Source organism: Mastacembelus armatus, chromosome 6, assembly GCF_900324485.2.
Source record: "Mastacembelus armatus chromosome 6, fMasArm1.2, whole genome shotgun sequence".
In the NCBI taxonomy this organism is placed as follows: domain Eukaryota; kingdom Metazoa; phylum Chordata; class Actinopteri; order Synbranchiformes; family Mastacembelidae; genus Mastacembelus; species Mastacembelus armatus.
Genome location: NC_046638.1, coordinates 18743811 through 18770186, shown reverse-complemented (window position 1 = coordinate 18770186; position 26376 = coordinate 18743811). Strand labels below are relative to the sequence as shown.

At 39.3% G+C, this 26376-nt stretch overlaps 3 protein-coding genes across 4 annotated transcripts; 1 reads left to right on the top strand and 2 right to left on the bottom strand.

Moving 5' to 3' along the window:
• Positions 1-692: 692 nt before the first annotated feature.
• bcl2l13 (BCL2 like 13) lies at positions 693-14013 on the bottom strand. The gene is made up of 7 exons (XM_026312095.1): positions 13848-14013; positions 12745-12945; positions 10642-10731; positions 9750-9906; positions 8229-8301; positions 7957-8085; positions 693-2495 (listed from the first exon to the last, which is right to left on the bottom strand). The coding sequence occupies exons 2-7, from the start codon at positions 12878-12880 to the stop codon at positions 1470-1472; spliced, it is 1611 nt and encodes a 536-aa protein (XP_026167880.1). The 5' UTR covers positions 12881-12945; positions 13848-14013; the 3' UTR covers positions 693-1469.
• A 452-nt stretch (positions 14014-14465) lies between these two features.
• atp6v1e1a (ATPase H+ transporting V1 subunit E1a) lies at positions 14466-17890 on the top strand. Its single transcript, XM_026311526.2, has 9 exons — positions 14466-14594; positions 15093-15158; positions 15259-15368; positions 15764-15830; positions 16266-16355; positions 16447-16515; positions 16630-16724; positions 16880-16967; positions 17374-17890. Exons 1-9 carry the CDS (start codon positions 14562-14564, stop codon positions 17434-17436), a joined length of 681 nt encoding a protein of 226 aa, XP_026167311.1. The 5' UTR covers positions 14466-14561; the 3' UTR covers positions 17437-17890.
• Positions 17891-18231: 341 nt separating this feature from the next.
• slc25a18 (solute carrier family 25 member 18) lies at positions 18232-25205 on the bottom strand. Of its 2 annotated transcripts, XM_026311525.1 has the most exons (11): positions 25068-25200; positions 24908-24943; positions 23590-23953; positions 23242-23364; positions 22141-22196; positions 21808-21898; positions 21460-21575; positions 20889-21078; positions 20139-20311; positions 19456-19531; positions 18232-19336 (listed from the first exon to the last, which is right to left on the bottom strand). In XM_026311525.1, exons 3-11 carry the CDS (start codon positions 23607-23609, stop codon positions 19195-19197), a joined length of 987 nt encoding a protein of 328 aa, XP_026167310.1. In that variant the 5' UTR covers positions 23610-23953; positions 24908-24943; positions 25068-25200; the 3' UTR covers positions 18232-19194. The 2 variants fall into 2 exon arrangements, with proteins under 2 accessions (XP_026167310.1, XP_026167309.1); XM_026311524.1 differs by lacking the exon at positions 24908-24943 and having other exon boundaries at positions 25068-25205.
• Positions 25206-26376: the final 1171 nt, after the last annotated feature.

The window sequence follows — 26376 nt, the reverse complement described above, 5'->3', positions numbered from 1 at the left end:
TTTCCATGGGATTTATTTTTCAGTCTTAAAGTACTAAGAAATCTACATTTTAACAAACTGCCAGAGAAAAATGGTTTAAGTGTATATTAACTTTTTTTTGTTACTTTGAAACTGAATCTTCATAACAGCGTTTTCTATGCATAAGTGAAACTATAAATGGGTTGATGCCATTTTGATTGTTGCTGGAGAACTAATTTCTTGTAATCCCAAACTTTCTACTCAGGGAGGCTGCAGTGTCGATAAACTAATTAGAAAATGGTCTCTGGGACATTTCCCAATAGAAACTGGTAGTTTTGGTTAAGTACAAGTGGTGGACAGGTAATAGAAATGAGGACACTACAAAATACTGAGGATTACTGGGAAGAAATGGTAAAGATATGAAACTAGCTACACATGAGTTTGTCATCCAGGCAAGTCCACTGAAATATGTTTTCATTAAAGGGAAGGTTGAATTTAAGTGCTGTGCATTCCTCTCTGATGCAATCATGTTTCATGTAGCGAACTCTAAAACCAAGGTGTATAAAAGTTGTCTTTTCAATGGTACTTTAAAACACCTTAAGAACATCTGAACAAAATAGTAAACCACATTTCAAGAACCTCTGATACCTTAGCCTGATTTAGACATTCACAGTATAGCCAGATTTACATATCAGTGATGATAAAAGTGTATAATACATTCAAACACAGCCGACCTTGGACAAAATCTTTTAATGCTTCAATTCAGAAAAACTAAAGCATGCTCCATGTAAAGTGATACAAAGTCACTTGTGCTAAATGGAAAGATGGGACATAAATTTGAAATATGCCTGTATATATTGACTTATTGTATGAGATGTAGTTTAAAAATAAAAATCTAAATAGTGGTGTCATTTGCATGTCATACATTTGGTTTCAAAATCACAGTTTGAGGGTGAAATATAAATGCCATCTTGCTGCATAGACAGAGCTAAAAAAAAAAAAAAAAACCTTTGACAGTATGAGTAAATTTGGACTTTGGGGTTTGCTTAAGATGACAGTGAATGTTTTTACAGAGGTAACATCAATCGAAACAATAAAGCCACAGACAATAGAAACCAAAAATAGGTTAAGGATAGAAATCCACATATTTCCAGTCTGATGAATAAGGTTAAATTGTTAAAAATGTAATTTTAAAGTTAAAATGAACTGAAATGAAGAACTGAGGAAGAAGAAAAACTGAATATGAGGAATATGGAGTGCATTATTTTCCCTTTTCCCCATCCCTACATGAGTGAAGCAGTCAGGACTCAGCAGTAAGATTGGGAATGAAGCCAGATTTTGGTTTGCTTTGGAGCATCATTTTCACAGATTTTAAATGTTTAAAAGTATAGTTTTTTTTTTTTAATTCAGCCTCACTTGATAAATCAAATACTAAGGAAAACCCATCGTGCTTGTACTAATACATTTTTGTAATTTGCATTCTACTCCCCTGAGAAAGGCACTTTTCTATTCTATTTCCTCCTGTACCTTACAAAAGCATATGCCATTACAGTGGCCAGGACCATCAGCATTACCCCTCCATAAAGCAGCACTGTGAGCTCTGATGCCGACTCAGGTGACACTGGAGGCTCCTCAGCTGGGACTTCCTCTGCAGCCTCTGAGGCCATGGGTGCAGCCAGCTGGGCCTGAGCTGGCTCTGCCACAGTATCTGGTTTTGGCTGGGGAAGCACTGCATCAGGCTCCGGCTGTTCAGGTTCCTGACCTGGCTCTGAGATGGCTTCAGACTCTGCTGGTGTGCTCTGGGTTTCCTTGGATAAAAATGGGGATGCCACCTCAGCAGGCACTGGGGCAGTGGCAGCAGCTGGTTCTGGCTCAGACTCAGGCTGTGGTTCTACTGCAGGAACAGTGAAAGGTGCTGCAGGTTCTGGTTCAGCAGGAGGAGGAGCAGTGGATTCTGTAGCTGGGAGAGGCAGCTCTGGTTCTGAGGTGATGAGGGAAGGCTCTGCTGACAAGCTTGGAGGTGTATCTATTACAATTGCCTCCTCTAGTGAAATCAGGGAGGCTGGGGCTGTGGGGTCTATCTGTGGTATCTGTTCCTTAAATTCCTCCCTGAGCTCAGCCAGGTCACTCTCTGTGCCTAAAACACTCATCATGCTCTCCTCAGTCGCTGCGACTTCACTGCCCTCCTCCAGCAGCTCAGCGTCTTCACGCTCTACGTGGACGATATCAGAGTTTGAGGAGTTGTTCTCACTGCGATCCTCAGCCAGAGCTATGCCATCATTGCTCTCCAGGCTCTTGACATCTTCATGGTCCATCGCACCAACCTGTGCCCAAGACTCGTGACCAGCTAGGGAAACAGGTAAGCTTTCTGTCTGCCAGGAGCTCTGCTCACTGCTGTTGTCTCCAGTGCAGACCAGGGACGATTGGGGGCTGAGCTGGTCAGGATGCTGCTCCCCTGACAGGATGTAAATATCGTTGCTGTCTTCAGCAATGGTCACACCTCTCTCCTCTTCTGACTCAAGTCTGAATATTGCACCCTGTGGTAGATGGAAAAAATAGAGATTGTATCAATCTTCTGTATATTTTGGTCTTTGAGAGTGACATTATAGAGGAAAATTCCACCCGAGAAAATCTATAGAATAGGCTGTATCAAAAAGCAAGTGCAACAGTTCAAACAAACAAAATCATATATATAAAATGACATTTTGCATAGTAAAAATCAACTTGCGCCATCAGCTACCTACAACTAATGGGTTTAGGTAAGGACAATCCTGCAAACTACTCAGTGTCAGTGGCTTTTATGCCACCTAGTGGAATGAAGCTGCTATCCAACAGCAGGTCAAGGACACATCTCTAATGCTCTCTCCTATTATGTAAGATGGCAAATGTGGACAAGAGTAACTTTCACAGAGATCAGCTTACTGAAGCAAAAACACATTTAAGCATATTTAATTCAACTGTAGGGTCTGCTGAATTATACATTTGGTCTTTGCTATCCTTTACTGTAGATTACCTTTCCTCAAAAACTGGATAATGATTTTGAACAGTAAGTAAGGAAGGACCTGGATACTGAAATACTCACTATGGTTAGGGCACACACTTCTATGTTCACAATACTGAATAATAAAAATATGTCACTAGTTGTTGACATTAATCATCAAACATTGGCAAGCAGTAAAATCCAACACGGTAATAAGGCCCGAGTCCAGAAAATGAGCTTCCCATTTCATGATGCAATAAGAACCAATCACATCTGTCTGAGTATGTGCATCTGGCAGTTGACTGACAAGGATGGATGTATGAGAAATAACTGATCTGGGTTCACATATAATGAACTGAGCTTGATGGAGCAGAAGTCAATTTGGATTTGTCATGAACAGGCTTCTCTTTTTTGCTGTGCGTGTCATGTAGGTGTGACTTCAACAGATGAGATTCAATGAGACAGCCAGCACAGAGGTGTTTGTCTAAAAAGGAGGGCGAGTCTTCATGTGAACGGTGAACAGAAAGGTTCTGACCAGCTCCCAAAGCAACTCTCTCATTTGAAAACATGATTTTAGGGTATTCTTATCAGAGTATCCCTGGCCACCAATTTGCATCACATATATAGACATGATATTTTAAATTACATGTTCATGCTGTGAAGGTTATTTTCCTTACAAGGACACTCACATTGCTGTACACACCAGATGCATTCTGGGAGGAAGGCAAGAGATTAAATCTAACAGCGTTCTGTCGTTATCCGATATTTGCTTTCTCCTTAAGCTGATTTGCATGTGGGAGAGCAAAAGTTTAACACAAAACCCTCACCCTCAGGATACAAGCTCCCTGTCAGCTAAACAGAGCAGGACATAGTTGCCCTGTGGTTTAACAGCCAAAGGTGATGGTATTCAAGAAAAATAACGAGCAATCCTTTTCCTGCGTTTGTGGTTTTAACTAATGAGATGTGACTGATCAGAAAAAGGTAAATTAAGTACAATAAAATGAGACTACCAACTACAGAATAAAAGCACCTATTATAAGCCACCTCTCATAACTTTAAGTGCAGTTTGGTGCTAGCCGTCAATACAAAGAAATGAGGATATAAATTATATAGGAAAAACATGCACCATCTAACTAAGTACCATCCAACTTTTAAACCTGCAGCAATGATTTTACAAAACATTAAGAATAAAAAATAAACACACCTGAGAACGTCATTCACTTTGAATTTGCTCTACGATTGGCCTTAAATGTTCCATGTTGTTGTCCTCCAGAACTGCTTAAGCTAAGAAATGCACTTCGAAGAGTTGTTCTGTTTGTCAGCTGTGTTCCACAATTCTTCATCACCGCCCCAAGACAAACACAAACTATTTAAAACACACACTTTCACACATTCTTGGGGTAGAGCCAAGGGTGTAGTCTACCCGTTGTTGCTTTATGTTTTCCCTCTCACTGAGTTACTACTGCTCTCCTGTAATACAACATTATACAGCTCTGGTATAAAACTCTGCACTGCACAAGGGACATCCATGGCATAATCACTGCCCAAACGATAGCTGTGAGCTTTTTGTCACAAGTACCTGCTACACTGGCACATGCCTGCCACTTACTGTCAATATGCTGCATCCTCCTGCAAATCCAAACATTAGATCTGGGTTGTTAAAAAAAAATAAAAAAATTAAATACTCCACAATTCTAAAGTGTCTAAAACTAGGTGTGAACCAGTAGAATTGAATTTTGGGATTACTTTGATCAATATGATATTCACTGACTCATGTGCACTCTGACATTTATTAGGATTATGTCATTGTTAATGGATAAGCTGTGTTGAATGAACTGATAAACTGAAAGGAACTGCTCACTGTACCTTTAAATTTATTTTAAAAATAAAATGAAAATTCAGATCTCAGTTGGACAAGAAACAAATTATTATGGCAGATATGAACACGCTGTGGGCAGTGGTCTTTCATATTTAGAGAGAAGCATGCCAAATGAAATGCCTCACCAAAGGAAGGATTTTAACCCAAATCTAATTTATCAATGTTTTAAATGCATTACTAGAATATCTATGCCCACACTTGTCTCCATCAACCCACAACAAAGCAATAAAATCTTTTAAATGGGAGAATATTGCTAAATCATCCACAAAACACTATTATTGTCTTTCTCCAATATATTTTTAGTTAATGATTAAAATGTAAATGGAATAGTTTCTTGTCTATGGGTGCACAGTTTGCATCAATATATATTGGTTTGTAGCCAGTCATTAACAGTGTTGTGGCAGCAGTGAGACTCATGAATAGATGGTGGGACAGAGAAATGGATGGATGCCCTGCTTAAACCCTGGCAGTCAGACAGTGTGTTGCTGCTGTAATAAGTTTTTACCAAGCTACAAGTGGGCCAGTCAAGCTCCTGGTGATGATGTTTTTGGACTATAAGAGTTATTTTGGGGCTTCCTGCTGGCACAGGCAATCTACTCTAGTTCAGTCTCATGTTGTTGCTGTGAAACAGTGATGCAGATTATTAGACCCTGGAGCTGGTGAGATAGTGCTTACATAACATGGGGGAGCACTGTTACACTGTGCAGCATGCAGTGTGACAAGCCCTGACTCAGCCCAGGCTGAAACCTGTACAGCACTTTGTCCTTAAAATATCATCACTACCCCTAAGCAGCATCAGCTATTGCAGATATAAAACAGAGGAACTGTAGAACTTGCCTTTAATGCTTTATAAGATAAGCTGCTTCGACTACAACTTTGCTATCAAATATGCTGCAGTAAAATATTATTTGCGTTCATTATCATCCCTCTCTCTTTGCCAAGAGGTCGGGTCCAATAAACCTCAAGAGTCATGTTACGTCACACCAGCAAGGACTGTATGTAATATGAAATGGCTGTGTTTTCACTGTTTGAATCACAGTCATCTGATTCCACAAGAAGGCAGCCCAACAACAGCACACAAACATTAAAACAGAATCGAATCTTTGTCACCATACAGGCCATTTTTTTTGGTCAGCTCCCCCCTCATCCTACTCCTGGTTTTGTTGCTGCCCAATGAAGTGTACATCATATTAGGGTCATAATTATCCTCATTGTATTCAGATGTAACACACTAAGACATAATGAGAAATGCTCAAACCTAGCATGGTGGATCATATTTAGTCCAGCCACAACAACATCCTGGAGAGGATGCAACTTTAACAGTGCAACATACACAAGTAACCATTACTAGTGTGTGTATGTAAGATTTTATTAGAGTCATTTAATTAAATAGTGAAGTGTAAATAAATAATTGAGAGATAGGACTGAAAAATGTCTTCACTCACCAGTCTCATTTTTCTAGCAAATAACACATATTTTCTGTTCTTAGCACTTTTTCACATTTCATAGACCAATATCATTGTGCTTTCTCAGAAAACACGCACACATACATTAACACCAAAGAGCTCACACTATAGTTGCTTCAACATCCCAAATAAACATCCTACCTCAGTGTGAAGTCTTGAAACCCAGGTTCACACTTGGACAGACGAAGCTCAATGAGTCCACAAGAGAAGAGAGTTGTAGGGATAGGGTGGAGGTAGAGAAGTGTGCGTACAGGCAGCTGTCAAACTAATGCACTTCACCAGCTTTCACTGGCTTACCACACCCACCCCTTTTCTCTCTCATCTGTCATACATCCCTCCATCGTATTCCCTCCCTTCCTATCTCCAGTCTCTTCATGTGTGCCCTCTCTTTCTCTTCTCCCCCTCCTACTTTCTCTTCATCCCTACATTGCTGATCCTCCCCCCCTGCCTTTCATCAGTTCATCCCCTGTGACATAACACAGAGCAAAAATGTAGCTTTGTTTGGAGGCAGTGCACCGTGTTCATTTGACACTGCACGAACATCATCACAGTGGGATAATGGTGATCAGAGCAGCAGCCAACTGTCCATCAACAGGAAGAAACTGAAGCTTCGCTAGCACCGTCACTGAATCACAAAAGCAAATCCGTAACCCAAGAAAGGTTGTGCGTATGAAAGTACAAAAACCTGTAAAGTGTGAGCATAGAGTACACTTTGAGAACATAATTCTGCTATCCCTTCATCTGAGTGGAGCGATGCCACACGAGTTGCTTTATATCAAGGTGTTTTCACCTGAGGACCTATCAGTCAACTTCCAAAGCTAAATGTTCAGCTGCAGATGAGTGGTTGACTAAGCATATTATGTAATTAAAAATGTTGCAAATGTTGATGATTGAATGTTGTGAACGGATATAATGTTCTAAATGTAAATTACATCAGAATTACAGCTTAGACTCCTGACTGAGACAGGGGTTGCTGGTTTAATTTTAAATTAAGCCTGTATCATAGCAAGAGAGTAAAAACTAGAAAAGCATAAAATAATATTATAGAGTTGTTCAACCTTAATAAAAATTTATAATGCTTACACTAAAATGAATCCAGGTTTTTTGTCTAGATCACCAGTTTTGGATTTATTTTAGTAATATATATTTCAGTGCCATTTATGTTTTAATTTTATTCATGTGGTCATGTCAGTCTTAAAAGGGATCTGGACTCTGGCGTTTGAATCATCATTACAGGTAGGTCACTGATGCCCTCTTCAGGCCATGTAAAGGTCTGTACATCTATTTCGGGGTGCTTAGCTTTGTACCACATCGCTACTTCCTGTTTCATTCATACTGCCTCTACCCAATCTTGCATATTTACCCTATTTTACCAAAGAGTCACCAAGTAGACATTGGCTGGGATTATACAATGCTTACACTTCACCATTTTCTTCAAATATGTACTGGGCGTAGGTATAACAGGCAATGTTTTTAATATATCTCTACCCTGGAATGCTCTACTGAATGTTTTTGTTAGTCGTGTGTATAAATGCTTTAAATCTTTAAGTGTCTGTAAACATGGTATTGACAATACACACATAACAAAACTTTACTGTTGATTTCCAGGTACCTAAAAATAAGATGCACTCATATGCATACAATGATTGCCTCCATCTCATACTTAAACTCACCCATCCTCCTAACTGGAGAATATAGTCAGCTTCATCCTGCTCTAGCAAGTGCACCCCCAGTTGCAACAGAGTTGTCACAGGTTGGCCTTCACCAAGTAAAGCCTGAAGCAGCACCAAAGGCACTAGCACCTGGGTCAGAAGGGAGAAAAGAGGAGTAGTTAAATATACATTATGAAAAAGGAACAGAGGGCAGATTAAAGGCTACACCTTTTGCATGTCTTCAATAATACTGTCCAGATTAAGATGACTAGTAAAACCCATGGCAAGCTCACCTGACTCCAACATCCTTGTGCATGTGTTGAGAGAGCCAGTGTTGCCTCTCTGAATCTCTGGTAGTCCAGAGGTCTGAAACAAACATTACCAACGGTGTTAAACACAAGCTTGGCATACAGTACAGCTGCTTAGGAATATTAAAACCTGAAAATAAAAATATATGTTATACTACTCAGTATGGGTAGTGGCTAAAAATGTATTTGGGTATCTATTGCCAAGATTTACCATCTAACTTATACACTAGCCTTGATTGAAACAGGTTTTGAACTTTGAACTAAATAGTCATCCAATAGATGTATTTACATTTTGTTGTCTAGACTTATTTTGTATTTATTTCACTCTCTGTGTATCCATGATTTCTATCATTACCTGTTTTCATGGAGTAACCTCTATGTTGATTTAGACTCGGTGCTTTCTAACAGTTCCCTTGTAGGCTAGTGGCTTTTGTAGCCACATCTTCCTCCTGGTTCAGATTGACAGTGAATGTCAGTCATGCCTAAAATAAAAGCTTTCACTGTTATCGCTATATTTAGTATAGTTGCAAATTTGTGTGCCTTGGTGTTCTTCCTTTTTTGTATATAAAAGTGTATCCAAAAGCCCCTCTGTACTCTCTGGTAGTTTCCTGAGACTGTTGCTCTTTCACAACCATGTCCAGTTTACATATTGGCCACTGTACTGAAGCAGCCATTTATTACATATCGTGCTCAATTACGCATCACTCACTGTATATTTAACTAACTTGGATTTATTAAATAGTTTAGTCTCTTTGCTATTACCTCTGTGCAGTCTCAGAAAAAGGCAAATAAAGGAGACTGTGGCTAGTACATATTTCCAACAAAGTGTAAACAGCCAACATGTTTGAGTTACGATTATGAACACTGTGCGATCATTCCTTTCCCAGCGATTCTTGACTTCTAGAGTTGTCTGGTTTCAAAAAGTGTGTGCACGTGAGAAAGAGAAAGAGATAAGTGAGAGAAAACTGCATGAGACTGCGTTGATAAAGGAAAACCAGGGTATAGATTTATGAGCTATAAAATGAATTAATGTGTCTGTTTACACTGCAGAATGCAAGTCAGCATGGCATTCTTAAATGCCAATCTGGCTCGACTGGTACCACTTTATATTTTCTGTCATTTAGTCATATCACTTCATTTGCAATCATACATTCAAAAACAAATGCTAACATTTTGATCAAATTCATGGAACACAGCTGGTTTGCACTTGATTGAATAACTGCTAAAGTTCAAGAGTTCACTCAGGAGATAGTGAGCTATTTCAGCAACATATATGAGCACTGTGTGTATTTATATTGTGATTGGGGCGCACACATTTTCCTCATACTGTATGTGTATTGCATAAATAGTGGAGGAAGAAAATAATATGTTGGAAATAATGTTTCCATGTGAGATATATATTTTGGATTGACCATTTAGCCTGGCATCTGTTAAGGCAGTCTCACATTTATCTACAACAGCAATACTTTACAAACGTTATGCAAGGTGTTTTTAGCCATAACTGACCCCTCAAGGAGTGTGTGTACAGCTGCTGCCAGGTGTGGGTCAAGCTCTCTGGCCACTCGGTCTCCCATTGCAGCAAGGCAGTCTTCAATAGAGTTCTCTGGGTTGGCTGGACTGAATACTAGTGATGTGTGGTGGTCGACACCTGTAGTGGAAAAGGCTGAAAACACACACACCAGCGGACAGAAGAATATTTCTCAGACAGGCAGTGCAGCTCATGTTTAGAAATGATTGCCTAAAAAAATGCTTTGTGTGATAATAGTGACAAAAGGTAAAAATGAACGAGTGAAAAATGAATGAATATAATTTTGAGAAAGACTTGAGACAAGACAGTTGACTCCAATCAAAGTCTTGAGACTGGAATATTTCTCATATTTTGTAACATTTAAGCATTAAGCATTTTTGGTACTGTGTGTGTATACCTATATAGCTATCTTTGTGAGTACTAATTTGAGCAAATTTCTATCAAAGTGAGGACATTTTCCTGGTCCTCACTTTTTTCAGACTAAGACTTGGTTTTATGGTTAGGGTTAGAATTAGGTTTAGGCATTTAGTTGTTCGGGTCTAGGGAAAGCATTATGTCTGAGTGTCCTCACAACTATAGAAACAGTAGTATGTGTGTGTGTTTCTGCATTTGTGTGGACCATTTTGAGTATAACTGCAGTACATTTTGGCAAAGTTAGGACATTTGTAGTCAATATTTCAGACTCCTGTTTGAGAGTCAAGACTTGGTTTTAGGGCTGAGGTTAGAATTAGGTTAGGGTTAGGTATTTAGTTGTGAAGGTTAAAGTAAGGCTAAGGGTCTAGGGAACGTATCATGTCCATGACTGGCCTAACAAAGACAGAAATATGAATTTGAGTTCCTTTGTGTTTGTGTGTGGGTGTGCCTACTTACACTGAGTGATTTCATCTTCTAGTTGTCTCAGCTCGTCTTCTATCTGCTTTTTAATGATTCTAGTCCTTTCTCTCTCATTCTGGGCATCTTCTGAAAAAGACAAACAATGATATATGAACCAACAGTTTCTTAATTAAATGTTGTGTATACTCTTACCCTCAGTTTGTCTATGCTTGTATTTATTAATATAACAATGTGTTTTATGCTGCCTTTTTGGCCAAGTCTTATTTGAAAAAGAGGCTGGACTATGCATCAGGAGCAATCCAACCTTAAAAGACTTGGATCAAAAACTAAGGGAAATTGAACCATTCCTTGATTCCAACAAAACAATGAGTCAATGATGCCTCCACACTTAACATGACTAAATATACAAACCAGTTGTGCATGTATAAACTCTACTTTCCAGGAGGGGAGAACACTGGTGAAGGCTCAGGTGCAACAAACATCAACACTCCTTCGTTTCAGGTCATTGAGACCAAGAAAAAAAAAAAAAAAAAAATTACTCTCCATAATTCTTTGCATAGAAGGCACAACTCAGGTTCAAGTTAATTATTTACAAAATTCAGTCTACAATGCTGGGGGTTTAATGAACCATGCAAGGGGCACAAAAGACACAAAGGCTGCTGGGATATATGACCATTCACATTCACACAAAACACCATGGGAGTGTAGCCATTCAAGCTGGGAGGGATCCAACAGTCATTTGATGAAGAAGTGTGACATTCTGCCTCTTCACAAGTTCAACTGAGTTATTATTTCCCTAATGATCGATGCAGTTTGGAACAGCACAGCTAAACTGGGGACTTACAGCCAGCAGTAATAAAATACAAATATTGTGAATGATTTAACTGGTGGGAAATTGAATATTTAACAGAAAGACAGAGGACACTCCATCAGCCTCTTTCCCACATTCTGTCTGTCTCTGTCACTGTATCTCATACGTGAACACCATGAGGACCAGTGTTGATTTTTCCGGGGCTTGGTGCTGTTTCAGCATTCAGCCAGACAAATAGCTGGCCAACAATTTTTCTTTGGTCTGTTGGCGTGTGAGTAATCCTGCAGTGATTACACATGACAGGCTGTCAGAAATTGGAAAAGGTCAAGCGGAAAGCAGGGATCAACCACTTATCTGCTCTTCTCCACACATTCCAAGCATGCACACAATAATAAAAAAGGACAGGAAATATAAAGAAATTCCACTTTCATCTTGCCATCTTTCCTTCTGTTTTTTCTTAGTTAATATGCCTAAGCATTTTTCAGATAGCTCTATGAATTTCCTGTCACAGAGGAAATGACATACCTGGCATAAAATTGTTCTCCATCAGAATTGTCTTTCAAATGCAATGTGTCTCTCCCCCTGGTAAGATTTATTTCTCCAGTGTCTCACTGGGGCCTTGGGTTCATACGAGCCATGACTTGCTGATAATACTGCTATAGGGGATTTAGTTTCATACAACATTTATGTAACAGCAAGAAACCCACATAGATTTATAAAACAATTACTGTCACATGTGAATAATGTGCTAAACACATAAAAAAAAAACAACCCTGCTGTTCTTTTTTTGTATGCTAGGCACATGGAGGAAGAGATGAAAACCAAGCTTGCTGCACGCCTGAGGTCAAGGCACAAGTTTGCAATAAAAGTCTCTGTACACCACATTGGAAGGGTTGCATTTGAGCTTATGGAGCTTCGCCAATGACATCTTTTTTTATTTTTTGTAAAGCACTGGCTACTTCATTCATGATTATTCACACCACATGTTGATGTTTAAATGGCCACACAAGTCTGGATGTGCTGCTCTGTCAGAAGGTTAAATGAAGCTGGTGAACAGGTGACAACCTGCCTACACACCCTGAACATCTGTTTTTCCTGTCATGTGTGCATGTGCACGCTACTGTTTTCTGTGTGAATGCATGAGTGCAAAGGGTACTCTTACTGTTTACAGGGAAGAACAGACTAAAATTAAAGGAGCAACATGATCTAGAATGTGCATGTGTAATGCATGTTCTAGATCATTTAAAGTCCATACTTGAGTTTCAGAATAAATCTCTTAAATCAGGAGAAATGAAATGAAAAAAAAAAATCAGTCTTTTTCTTCTCACCTTGAGCTGGAGTTAGTGTGTGTGATCTACCAGCAGGCAGCATTCCCAGGTAGTTGAGCACAATGTATTTGGTTTCATAATGGAAACCCTCGGGCACAGGAAGCGAGGCAGAGAAGGTTGAGCCCGAAGCAGCCATTGAACAGAACTCAGGCTGTCAGACTCTCAGGCACATTAATTCTTAGTCAAAGATGGACGCCTCACCTGAGGACAGTGAGAGGAAGAATATGAAGATCAGTGCAGTCTGCAGTACATTCCGGCTAAGGAAACGATTTAAACAAACATCAGGAAATGCACAGATTTTGCTTTAAGTCATTAAGTTTGTGTTTAAGTGTAAAAAAGATGTTACATTTGAAGTGACAGTGTTGTGTCAGGTAAATATCTCATCTGGTAAAGGACAGATGAGACAATATGACCATGTAATCTTTTTGTTGCTGTGAGAACTGATGGCTGAATACTGACGACTGCAGTCATTTTGTAACGTTACCTACACACGTGGCCTGAAAAGTACTTTAAAGATTCAGGCAAATGTTTGTACTGATGTAACGTTTGTTTTCTGCCCTCACAGACTTTCAAAGTACGAGCGTATCAGCAAACACTGTCCTGCAGAGATGAGCTGACACCATGTGGACCATAAGTTAGATTGGTGTCAGGTTTGCGGAATTTAAAAAAAAAAAAAACTTCCGACGTGAACTGTCAAAATAAAACCTCGGGCTGACTAATTATTTACAAAACCTTGTAACTTCAGTATTCAAAAAAATATTATAACGAAAATGGCGTTAATATGTAGAAAATTAGTAAATACAATTCTTCTTGATTTTTATAGGATGACAGCATGGTACTGGAATGCTAGGATTGCTATAAACGTTATTCAATCATCCTCGTTCATTGCCCAAAACTGGACAGCTAATCACCTGTCAAATCACATAAATGTTTGCTCCAATGAAAAGTCCATCTTTGGTCATAGAGTCGTCGGTGTAACATTAACATCTCAGTACACACATGCAGGCTATAGCTAGCTTAAGGTTGCACGTTGTGAGTGTTATTTCGAAGGCGCAAAACTTCAGTTTAACTTGGGTTAAGCCCCGCAGGGGTCCATTTCTTACCGTCCGTATCCAAAGGCACCCAGGTACTGACAAACCACAGGTCGAAGGGAAATATGCGACACAGTCCCCTGCAGCCGTAGCTGAAGAGGGCAAACCACCACTGGCAGGCAGCAGTAGCACCGCTACACAGTGGGCTCCAAGCTAGTGAGCATATAACACCAACCTTCCTGTCATAGACTTCAGAATAACACTGACTTAAATTTGGGGGTCGTCGTTACAAGTCTTTAAAGCGATAGAGCTGGCATTAAAGTGAACGTCACAATTATTTTTGCGATATGATTAATTAAGCTTTCAGCGTTTCCTAGCAACCGCACGTACAGAGCTTAAGCACGTGCTTATTCATTGTGATTTCTCCTCTATAAAAAAATCTAAAAATCATAAAAATTTGTTACCTGTTGAAAAAGTAAAACATCTAAGAATTCTGATGTTCATAACCTTATAAACCTCAAATATAAAACATGTCAAATGTGACCCAGAGGTCTGTCCAAATACACAAGAAGAAGCTAAAACAGTTTGGTTGTGAAAAATGTTAGTTTCCTTTTCGAAGGACTTGAACTATTCAACACGTCTGTTATTTTGAAAGTTAGAACCGGAAGTACTGTTCGAACTTATGACGGTAGCTCTGCAAGTACAAAACCTCTTCTGCGCGCTGTTGCAGTTTACTGGGCCGTGAAAACATTTTTACAAACATTTAAACATACTTCAAGGACAAATATGGCGCTCACCGATGCTGACGTACAGAAACAGGTAAAGTCTGCACTGCTAGGCTCGCTCCTGTCACACTGACATGTTTATTCTGTGACTGAAACTTTAGGTAGCGTTAAACATACAATCAAAACAAACACTAGCTGACAGGCTAAAACCTGAACCACCGTTACTTGTAACATTAGCTGTTACCAAAAAACACGCGTGTTTAAATTTCCAGGCTGCTACTGAACGCTCTGATGTTAATAATATGTTAATGTTACAGTTAGCTCATTTTCTCTGGCTTTCACTTGACACTGGTGTGGTAACATGACATTGTTATAGGTGCGGATAAAGTCTGAAAGTCGTGGGAATGGCTGCATTTTAAACTTTTCTGACATGTAAACACAAGCCGTGTTGATATTTGAACACAGAAATAGATCACAGGTGCATGTTTTACGCACATACAGAAATATTATTTGGTTAAAATCGCTATAATATGATTCGTACAGTTCTAGCTATGTGTTGTAATAATTGTTTCGTGTTTGTCTCTTGTGGCAGATCAAGCACATGATGGCCTTCATTGAGCAAGAGGCAAATGAGAAAGTTGAGGAAATTGAGGCCAAGGTAACTGAACTCTGTCTGCCTGCCTGTCAGTCAGTCTTGTGATTGTTTTTCTTCCCTGCAGTGCCCAGTAATAAGACTTGTCAATCCCATATGTTTACAGGCGGAGGAAGAGTTCAACATTGAGAAAGGTCGCCTGGTACAAACTCACAGGCTGAAAATCATGGAATACTATGAGAAGAAGGAAAAGCAGATTGAACAACATAAAAAAATGTGAGTTGATGATCATTTACTGGTCATAATGCAGTCATTGATACAACCTCATTGTTTCAAAGCCTTTGCATAAATAATAACGTGTAGTTTTGTATGCAAGCACATGCACTGGTGAGAGTGAGAGAGGATCACACACTTCATTAATATTCATTCACTCACTGAAATCTTAAGGAAACATACCTACCTCTGCTACCTTAAGATAATTTAACACGCTCACTTATTGTCTAGTTTGGCCTGTCTTTGTAAGGACATTGCTCAGTTTTTAAATATTTGAATTTTGAAATATTATTTTATTAGTGGCTTTTGGAGCCTTGACTTGTTGATGAAGGGAAGAAAACAAAGCAATGGATATATGAGCTCATTAACTCATTGACTCGTCCTTGCACTCCTCACAGCCAGATGTCTAACCTGATGAACCAAGCGAGGCTGAAGGTGCTGAAGGCCCGTGACGACATGATTGCGGTTAGAGAGCATGCTCATGTTTTACACATATTTACATATTTAGTTGATGTAAATATAGCTGATTCATGTAGTGTATCTGATTTACTTATTTATACCCACCGTTAGGATCCATGCATCATTATTTTAAGTCCTATTCATCCCTGAATTAAATTTCTAAAATTTCGTTCTATTCAAGTGAACTACCCCCATTAATATTGAAGGGAATGGATATTCATTTACTGTATGCTTCCGAGATCATAAGAATATAACATTCCCATTCACCACAGGGGAAGTTATTTCCATGTGAGCATAAGTACCTATATACAGTGATTCATAAATGTGTCTGTTTCCACAACATCTGAAATTGAGTGTGTATAAAAAATCCATGTGACTTAAAGTAATTTACATTAATCTGTAAGATTCTTTCTTCATTTTCCCCCTATGCTCTGTTTTCAGGATCTGTTGAAAGAGGCCCGTCAAAGACTTGCAGAGATTGCCAAAGACCCTGCTCGGTACTCCACCCTGTTGGAGGGCTTGGTGCTTCAAGTAAATTCTCTAGCTGCTCTCATTTTGAGATACAAGCAAATCAACAAGTGATTGTGTTAGTTACCTAAGTTTGTGCTTATCCACTTTTCAGGGATTCTACCGACTACTGGAGCCTAAAGTTACTATTCGCTGCCGACAGCAGGATGTAGAAATTGTTCAGGTGATGTTTAGCTGACTACAGTAATGCGATTGCATATGCTCTCCTAAATGACCTGTAACATGTCATTACATTGATAGCTCATAGTGCTGTGGTATTTTGTTTTATTAATGACAGGCTGCAGTTACTAAGAACATTCCTATCTACAAAGATGCTGTGAAGAGTAACATAGAAGTCAGAATTGACATGGAACGTTTTCTACCATCAGACATGTAAAATGATTTAATCTATTTTGATAACTCATATTTTTATTTTTTTAAAATATGTTGTCAGGTTACATTTTTTTTTAATTGTGACAAAGATTGAAAGGGGTGAAGAACAGACATACTTGAACTGAGTTGCGTTCTCTCATTTTGTGTCTTAACAGTTGCGGAGGAGTCGAAGTGTATAATGATAATGGAAAGATCAAGGTTTCCAACACTTTGGAGAGCAGACTAGAACTCCTGGCACAACAGGTGAAGTAACTTTGATAATATATCTAAAATCCAAGTCCTTGTTTCTGACGTTAATAACATACTAAAAGCAGTTTTTAGTACTTTCCTATGGAGGGCAGCACAGACCACTATGTCTTCCAGTGAGCCAAATGTAGCTATCCAACGATATGACATTTAAAAGTGAAAATCAGCTTTATATAATTCAGGCAAATTGTCATGCTAAATAAAATTTGCCAAATTTAATCTTTGTCCAGAGGTATGCATGTCATTAACTTGGATAAAAACATTTAACTCTTTCACTTGCACTTAGGTTTGTGCAATGGTTTCTGGGATATTGTGTCACCACCAATGTTGGAAATTTAACCAGGATATTTCATTTTCATTTATTGAACTCCTCATTTCAGTCCTGACTTTTACCTCCTGACAGATGATGCCTGAAATCAGAATGAACTTGTTTGGTGCCAACCCCAACCGCAAATTCATGGATTAACAGTGGATTTGGAAAGAGCAACAAACATTTTAATGTGACACAGATCATCACCTTAGTGAGCAAGACTCTGAACAATTCCGGTCACCATGGTCAAGGAAACCTCTTTTTTATGAGGTGCTATGGATGCAATTATATATCATTTTTATTTTTCTACTGATGGACAATATCAATTCAACAAGTGCACTTTTACTTATGTCCAAGTGCTCTCTACATCACCTCTCTGTGCACCTGTCTAAAAGACTGCTTTAAATTGTAAATTTGTGTTCCTTCAGCTGTTAAGGGAAGGCCGTTTGCCTACACGTACTTACTGTGGACTATAATGAGGTTAATTATCTGATATGTTTGTCAAACAGAACCGTTTGACTGTGTGTGCATGTGGATGGAGAAAATTTGTTTACATTTGTTTTGAAGCACTTAAAATACAAAAACCAAATAAATGTATATAACAGAGAAATCAGCAATTATGAGAAATCTATATTTAGAGCTTGTACTGTTTGCTCAAGCTTTGTTCACTCTACAGTGAGGGAAAGGTAGTAGCAGAGGTACACTAGCCACATCAAACTGTGTCTTGCATTAAAAATGTAAAAAAAAAAAAAAAAAGAAGAAGCTTTTAGCATCACTCAGTGGTCTTCAGCAATAGCCAACGGTTGGTAAGACAAGGTGCCATACTCCCTTCCTGGGTCTAACAAATATAACAGTCCTCAAGTATTCAAGGACTCAAGTACCAAAACAATGTTCCAGCATCACAGGTTCCATTTAGAGCTTTGATACTTTAGAAATTAAACACAGTAAGGCTTTAATTTAATTTTTTAGTTATTGTGCGCATATCATTTGAAATAACACATTTTTATGTGTAACTAAGCAATAAAGTCAGCAGTAGGCTTCTTCCAGGTTTTATGTAAACCCTTCAAAGCGGTACAGAAGAGGATGTCAAGGCTATGAGACGGTGGCCCATCAGTCTAACCTGTGGCCTGTGTTAGAGTATATTGTATGCTAATACAGGGATTAAAGCATTACCAGCAGATTAACAAATGTCCTTAGAGACATTGGCAGGCAGCACTTCCCAATCCAGTGAAGCAATCCGAGATTACAGGTCAGACCTCATGTATGTGGTGGGAAGAATGCATAACAAAGTAGACAAAGTGAGATCACTGTCCTTTTCCAGCGGAAAAAAAAAAAACACTAAATATACTCAAACTAAATACACAGTTCAGACTGTGATGTCAAATATTATGTAGTATTAGCAATATTATGGTAATGACTGAAAGGGGAATTTGTCACTTACATTTGATGATACACAGGTCTTCATGGGGACCATACAAATGGTCAGATTGGTAGGCATTTTAGTTAGTAGCCTTAAACAGCATACAACCAGATAGAATAATCTCTCCCAGGTGAATAGAACAGCTCCAGACGTATTCCATTGAGCACACTGGGATAACTCAAGACAGTTTGGGGCACATGCCCTCAGGTAACTCACACACATACAGGACCTTGACCAACCTATGGAACCCTGCTGACAACATGTAAAACCCTACACAAACATGATTAGTGTGAACAGGTTTGTCCACGTACTAGTAAATCAAGCTTCTTCATGTCTCAGACCAGTCCTCTTCCTTTGGTTAGCAGATTGTGGTCATTTTTCACTTTCTCTGTATTCACTGTTCACTCAGTTGTCTCATTCATTTTACTGCAGATTAAAGCAGCAAATTATATGTACAATGACAAGACAATTGCCACCACCAATGCCAAGCACTTCTATCCAAGGAAACCTAGCACCATCTCCCCCACCCCAAGAAAGTAGACACCCTGTGCTATGCCAAAAAGAGGAGCGATGACTAAAGCGCGACATGTTGCACCCTTTAGGAATGCTGATGGACCCTCCCGGTTCATGATGCGCCTGCAAAGGTACACAGACCAAACAATGGAAAGAAAGAGGTTGAGAAAAGTCATTATTATTTAGGGTGTTGCATATTATTACATTAAAGCAAAAATTTTTTTTATTAGCTGTTGTCTTACCGTGTGCAGTCAATAATTCCTCTGTACGTGTCCTCCCCCTCACCCTTTTGCAAGGTCTGCAGACGAGTCTTGATGACTGCAAAGGCATTTAAAACACACAATACACTGTTGTTACATATACAGATATAAGTTACGCCAAACAGCAGCTACTGTGGCCACAAATAGCTGTCACAGGAAAATGATAAATGCTAACATACGTGTAATAAAAATAGTAGCACAGGTATAGAAGTCCAAAACTCAGAATTGTGCATTCCACACAATACCTGTGGCCAGAACAACTCACTGCTCACTATATTTACTGTCCACCATTTTATGTGAGTGTCTGAATTCTGCTAGATGAGAAGTAAAAGAGTAAAAGGATGGAGACCAAGTGTCTGAAATCTTAATTTACTCTTAAATAATAATTATTATCTATGTATGTACAGAGAAGTGAAGGAGGAATTAATTTCAGACACAACCAATTATCTATGTGAAGTTAGATTACATCAACCAACCTTACCAACTGTAAGCTACTGACCATACCAGACTAATGGATGCTGTAGTGAAACCTTTGAACTGAGGGAGCATTTTATTGCCTATGAATTTAACTTCACATTTGTAAGAAGAAGATTGTTTTATGTCATTTTTCAAAGGTAACATGGTCACACTTTAAAATGCTAAAGAGATTTCTTTCTCCAACTCACCGTCCAGTGGTGTTACAGCCACAGCTGCCACTGAGCCTGCAGTGCAGCCTGCAACAAAGGACTGCCAGAATGGTGCCTGGGCCTGCACATCACCCTGGCCAACTACCGTTTCCCGACCCAACACATTAAGGTTGGCAAACAGTGGGAAGTAAATCATTGAGAAAGGGACATCCCTGAAAGAATGGTTTACAAATTCTGGATTAAATATAGAAAGTAAGGAATCAGAGAGTAATGCTGCAGTAATGTCTGAAGGAAACAGAAAAAAATGGATATCCTGAGAAACAGTGCAAGCAATTAGTAGAAGGGTGAAGTCATAAGAGAGAAGTTTGGAGAGAGAAAGTAACGTGGCCCCATTTAACTCCAGCATACCAGCCAGACATAGCTGCAGGAATATATTGATCAGTGTTGATTGACTGTCAGGAAATACAACAAATGCAGCATGGCTTACACAATCTAACATCAATTCATTAAAACAGCAATGTCAGGGCTGAATGGGAGAAGAGACAATGTGTGATGTACTTGAAGGTTTTGCAGCCTGAGAGCAAAGAAAAAATGTGTAACCCCAGCAACATGAACCAGAAACAAACAGAAATAAGTGTTTCTTACTCGTTTCACTGAGAACATTATATATTTTACTTTAGCTGCAAAGTATATGTGCAGATAGATTTGAAGTAAAAAAGAGACGAAAAAGCTCAGGAGCTATTATGAATGTGCATGTGAGAGTGTGATTAATGTCTTTATGTGTATTACCTCATTAAGGTGGCTCCTGCCCCCCTGTATAGGCCAGCCAGGCCACGAGTCCTCAAGAGCTCCGCAGTGATCCCAGTGGCAGAGGGCCGCCTTACAGGGGTCGGCCGAGCTTGTGGTGGTGGGCCCACTAATGTTGGAGCTGGACCAGGAGCAGCAGCCTGAGCTGGAGCTGGGACAGGTCTCTGTGCAGCTAATGGATAAACAGACTGACTGAGGTTAGAAAACAGACTAATGCAGATCTGACCTAAACTAACCCAGTGATGTTCGTGTGCTCTTTGTTACTCAAGAAATGTGGTACTGCAGTTTATTTTCTGATTTATTATGAAGCTTTTACAGTAGGCCTATACTTTATAGAAAGCAGAAAGGGACTATGGAAAAAGATGGATACACCATTTATCACATTCAGATGCAATGGGTGAATACTGACACTGAATATTTTTGAGAACACAGTATACAACAAATATATCACATCCTCTTACAGTCCTATAAATACTGACTAATTGCACATTAATGATTGCGTAAACTTGTGTAACAGCTTTTTGTGAAGTGTTTAATCCCGTCACCAACTCACCAAGCCTTCCTGCATCCTGAAGCTGAATCTTGAGCATCTCCATTGGAGTGGTAACCACCACCTGACATGTCCCAGCCCCACACCCTGCTAGCACCTCACCCCATAGGGGCAAATGCCTAAAAACAGTAGCAGCAACAGATATGCAGCATTAACAACTATATGCTTCTATAATATTAATTTTTTTTAATGAAATTTGTTTTTATGTTTTCCAGACAACCCACAGCTCTTTACTGTAGTGTCATATACAGTATTTCAGGGTAGGAAATGTTTCAACTAGACCTATTGTATGTCTTGAGATAATTTGGATTCATCATATCATGTATCAATGAGGGTGAAAAATCAAGTTACCCATCCTTGGAGAGCTTTTGTCTAAAGACATCATTGGCAGCCAGCTTGATTGCCTTTTCTGGCGTAACAAGTGTGAGGTTGACTGCTGCACCTGGAAAAGAGAAGCAGGCTGATGACAGTGACACATAATAATTTCCACTATAGTACAGAAATAGAATAAATCTACATAGCAGCTTACGGCTCAACACTATGGGCTAATAGCAGTAGACACTTATTATGATAAAAAGATTTAGGGCTTGCAAGGTAAACAACAGCGTAGGTGGCCAGATTAAGCTTCTAGTAAAGCTCAGTTGTAGTGCTGTTTATCGCAGGGATTAGAAATGCAAAAAATACCTCTGTAGCATCCAAAATATCCCTCTGAGCGTATCGTCTTTGTCAGACAGTCCAGCCTATAAACACATAAATAAAAAATAGTTGGCATTTTGTCTGTTTTTGTTTGGTTTAATCTTTCCCCATTAACTCCACTGACATATATATGTATATATTTAGGTCAGATCTGTAAAATTATGTTTTATTTGTTACTACTATCGCCAGCCTGGCCTTTTGCCTACATACACAATGGCCCGTCCTTCCTGTAACAACAAACTTAAAAGCGGCAGTGATGCCAAAGAACTGTGTTAACAATTCAAAAATTCTCTCTTTTCTTTGCAGGGAGAAAAAAATCTGACTTAATCAGTAGGCCTTGAGGAGAATAAGTTATCCAACCAATTTTTCCACTGTGACTCATAGAGGAAAACCACAGTCTTCTGAACACAGGAAGGCCACACCCAGTCGGCCAGCAATGCTGATGCCCACCAGATGTGTGCAGTTAAAAGTTCTGGGTAAGTGCGTCGTTTGAGGACATAGAGTGTGTCTTTTTCCCTGCATTGCTTGACTTTGTTTCTGAACAGAACTTAATGATGCAATTGAACTTAACTTTTAACCTTTGGCAGGATTCAAATAAATCAGTAAGGACAACAGTTGATTCACAATTACCATCTCGAATCCAGGCCATCAAAAGACACACTGTATACAGATATCCATTCAACTAATATGATCCCATGAGGGAATTTTCTACAATTTTACTAAATCGCTGGACTAAATATGGGAAAGTGTCTTTAGCTCTGCTGCTCCTCCCACTGAGGTTCAGTGGTGAAGTATGAGTCATGATGAAATTGTTTTGTGTATGGTTCAAATTAGAGAACCAGAGAGTGCATGGAAAATAGTTTATCAGCAGAAGGATACAGATATTTTGAAAAAGTTTTACAGTTTTCTACTTCAATGTTTTTGTACATATTGCCATGCAGAATAAAATAAATAAATACTTATCAGCACCCCTCCAAAATATAGTTCATGGATACTGAGACAAAAAACTGCAGTAGCATGATAGATCTTATCTTTGTTTGAGATTAATAACAGTAGTGGATTAACAGGTGCCAGGGGACCCCTACTCACATTCCTTTATAGATTTGGATGCCCTGCTGGTTCTGTAGGCGGGTCTTGGCTAGGTCAATAGGAAACACACATGTCACACCAACCAGGCCTGCCACACCCCCATTAATCAGCTTAGCAGGGAGGCTGCAAAGGGATTGACATAGACACATGCATCAATGCAGACCCATTTATATGTAGTCACTGACACAAGCTATGCAAATGACACATCCATTTATGGACAAAGATGCACAATGAGTTCCTCCCTCCAGACGTACACAAAAACACTGTAAAAGACCAACATGAACAAAATTGCAGTTTACAGTAAAATATTTCTTCATTTAGCTAAACAAGCAAGGCAAAGATACTTACCTAACTTTCTTCTCTGCCATCCTGCTTGTGCTTCAGCTCCAGGCTCAGGCCTATTTCTCCTCTCCTCCTCCTCCCCTCTCCTCTTCCTCTTCCACTTCCTCCTCTTCCCTTTCCTCTTCCCTCCCACACTTTGGCAAGCAGCCCAAAGATATCACCACAGCTAAACCCTCACCTGCCCACCCAGGCCACAAAAGCAGCTCACTGCTTCTCCTTCTGAGGCAGCAATGGACTGCCTTCTCCTTCTCGTGCAGCACGGGTAGGCGTCCTTTTTCTGCTGTGGCCAAAACCATCAATGCTGGATCTGTGTCTTCCAGCCAGACTTTCTGCTTTGTTGTACCTCAAAACCCAATGTCTCTCCCACTGCCTGGAGCAACAAACACAAACAGTTAATGTGGACAAGATGCTTCTAAAACATTCAAGTGAGACCAGTATTTCTCTGTTCTATATGTCACTTAGGTATTTTACCTCCCACAGCTGTGTTACACAGACATTTCGGATGCATTTATAAGGATGATAGCAGGCTATGTTTGTGATGACACGCCTTACACTGAATATCAGGGTCTATAAAATACAGACTTAGTCCTTCATAAATATAAACATAGGCGTATACCAGCATGACCACACTGAGATAGAAGACCTTGAGTCTCTTTAATCTGCCAGCAAGAAGGGATTTGATCGACAGGAGGGCAGAACTGAAAATGTACAGTTTACCACTATTCTTTTTTCTGCATTTGAAATCCAGCATTACAAAGGACTGAAAAGGAGATATGAATGGTTAGACAAGTTTTTTTTCCCTTTCAATAAGAATAATACTTTATAGTCTAGCCTAAGAAGTGTATTACAAATAATACAAATGGTGTTGAAACCCTATCTAGGGTTCACAACACAATTCTTTTACTATGTTCTCAATTTCGTCCATTCCTTTTCTGCCCTTTTCCTGCCTGGCTTCCTTCCTTTCCCTCAACTCCCTAATTAATCTCTCTTCTAAGCTCTACACCTCTATTCTGTCTCTATTTTTGCCACTGTAAACCTTCACTCTATCCTTGCCCGTTTTCTCTTCCGAGAGTAAGGACATTTTCCACTGTGCATCTTTTCATCTTGATTTGTATGTTTTGTTGTCATTTCTTCATCACTCTAACTTTTTTATCTCCAAGTATTTCACTTTGAAATACATGTTGAAATACATTTTCTTTTTGATGAATCTGCTCACATTCTACACATGCCTTTCACTGAGCCTCTTTCTGTGAAACTTTCTTTCAGCTCAGCTCCATTCACGCACAGTAGTGACCCTGCCAAAACACAGACAAGGATGTCTTACCCCAAGCCAACCTTCAGCTCCCAGATCTCTGCTGCCCTAAAAACGGCACCAGAACACTCTGCTCACACAGTTCCAAAGGCACAAGCCTCACCAGGCATCTTTCAAAAAACTTCATTTTCTTCCATCACAGAGACATAGCAGCGGGGAAAAGGGGTCTTACCTCTCTCAGTGCATCCCACAGGCAGGATTAAGCTATCCACTTTCCTTTCATTTCAACAATGCATGAAGAAATGGTAGTCAAGCGAGAGCGATCTGAGAGAGCCAGCCACCACTCAGGGGCCATTGCACAAACACCAGCATTGTATTGCTGCCTAAGTCCCACCCTCTTGTGGTGACTCCCTGTTTGACACAGCCCCAGCAACGCGGCTCTGCACTAACACAACTCGACATAAACTCATGCTTGTGAAGCTGCTGCCACAACCCATGCACCAGACATGGCAGAGGCATAGAATTTCCACAATTATAGCACAGTGTGTATTGCTTCTAAGGATATTTATATACAATTTGAACAGAAACAAAAAACAACTACCCCTCAATAAAGAGCTATCCATTCAACAGCCCTGGTATTACATAATACCCCAAAACAGTGAATACCATAAATATTTACAGGATAACAATTATAACCAAGATAAAAGCAATAAACCAGTAGGATTATCACTGTTTAGGACATTTTGATATAGCAAAGTGTGTAAAAAAAGATAATTAAAAAGACAAAGAGTTATGTAAGGACATCACCAATTAGGGCATGTGATTACCACAGTAACCACTCACTGCCCCGAAACATTTTTTTTTCGCAGCCATTGATTCTTGTTAATGGAAAAACAATTGATGTCAGCAATAATTTCACTGATCAATAATGAAAACCTTTGATTAAAGATGGATGGTGTTCATAACATTTATACCACGTGGCCACAATATACACTGTTAAAAAAGAAAGTATTTGTCATGAAAACAGAAAACTGCTTGTGGCCACAGTTCTGTATCAATATGTTGCATTCACTTGGGTAAAAGAGTGCCTGCCTTTGTCTCCAAATCAGGAAGGTTTCGCAACCAGCACAAAATTATTCATGCTTCTTTGGCCCGAGGTTAAAGAAACATTAAAATGACATCTATAAATACTAGTTCTAGTCAAGAATACTAGTTCTTACACAGCACCTTACAACATCAAACTATCCCAAGAAGGGAAACAAAAATGTTATAATAACAGGTAAATTGTGGCTGACACCTGGGTAAAGATCTAATCAGCAGATTAACTGCCAGCGTTATGAATTTTTGTTGTAGTGGTGTTTCAGTATTTCATTCTGAAATGTAGTGAGGTATGGAGCAGAATACCATAAATTCTTAACCACAAATCCTACTAAAACCCAGTAATACAGTAAATGAATTTTATTACACTCAACACTGGTGTCCTGACTTACAGATTGAGCTATAAATACGATAATAAAAAGTTAGATTTTGGGTCACTGTGT

Coding starts and splice junctions, on each gene's coding strand:
- bcl2l13 (XM_026312095.1), bottom strand. CDS start 12,880: ATGGCTGCTTCGGGCTCAACCTTCTCTGCCTCGCTTCCTGTGCCCGAG. Junction 8,302..9,749: donor GTACACACACTCCTTGAGGG/GTCAGTTATGGC, acceptor TGTTTGTTTCAG/ACCTCTGGACTACCAGAGAT. Junction 8,086..8,228: donor CACAAGGATGTTGGAGTCAG/GTGAGCTTGCCA, acceptor CTTCTGACCCAG/GTGCTAGTGCCTTTGGTGCT.
- atp6v1e1a (XM_026311526.2), top strand. CDS start 14,562: ATGGCGCTCACCGATGCTGACGTACAGAAACAG. Junction 15,369..15,763: donor ATTGAACAACATAAAAAAAT/GTGAGTTGATGA, acceptor CACTCCTCACAG/CCAGATGTCTAACCTGATGA. Junction 16,725..16,879: donor CGTTTTCTACCATCAGACAT/GTAAAATGATTT, acceptor GTGTCTTAACAG/TTGCGGAGGAGTCGAAGTGT.
- slc25a18 (XM_026311524.1), bottom strand. CDS start 23,609: ATGGCAGAGAAGAAAGTTAG. Junction 21,899..22,140: donor ATATTTTGGATGCTACAGAG/GTATTTTTTGCA, acceptor TCTCTTTTCCAG/GTGCAGCAGTCAACCTCACA. Junction 19,532..20,138: donor GGCTGTAACACCACTGGACG/GTGAGTTGGAGA, acceptor ATGCCTTTGCAG/TCATCAAGACTCGTCTGCAG.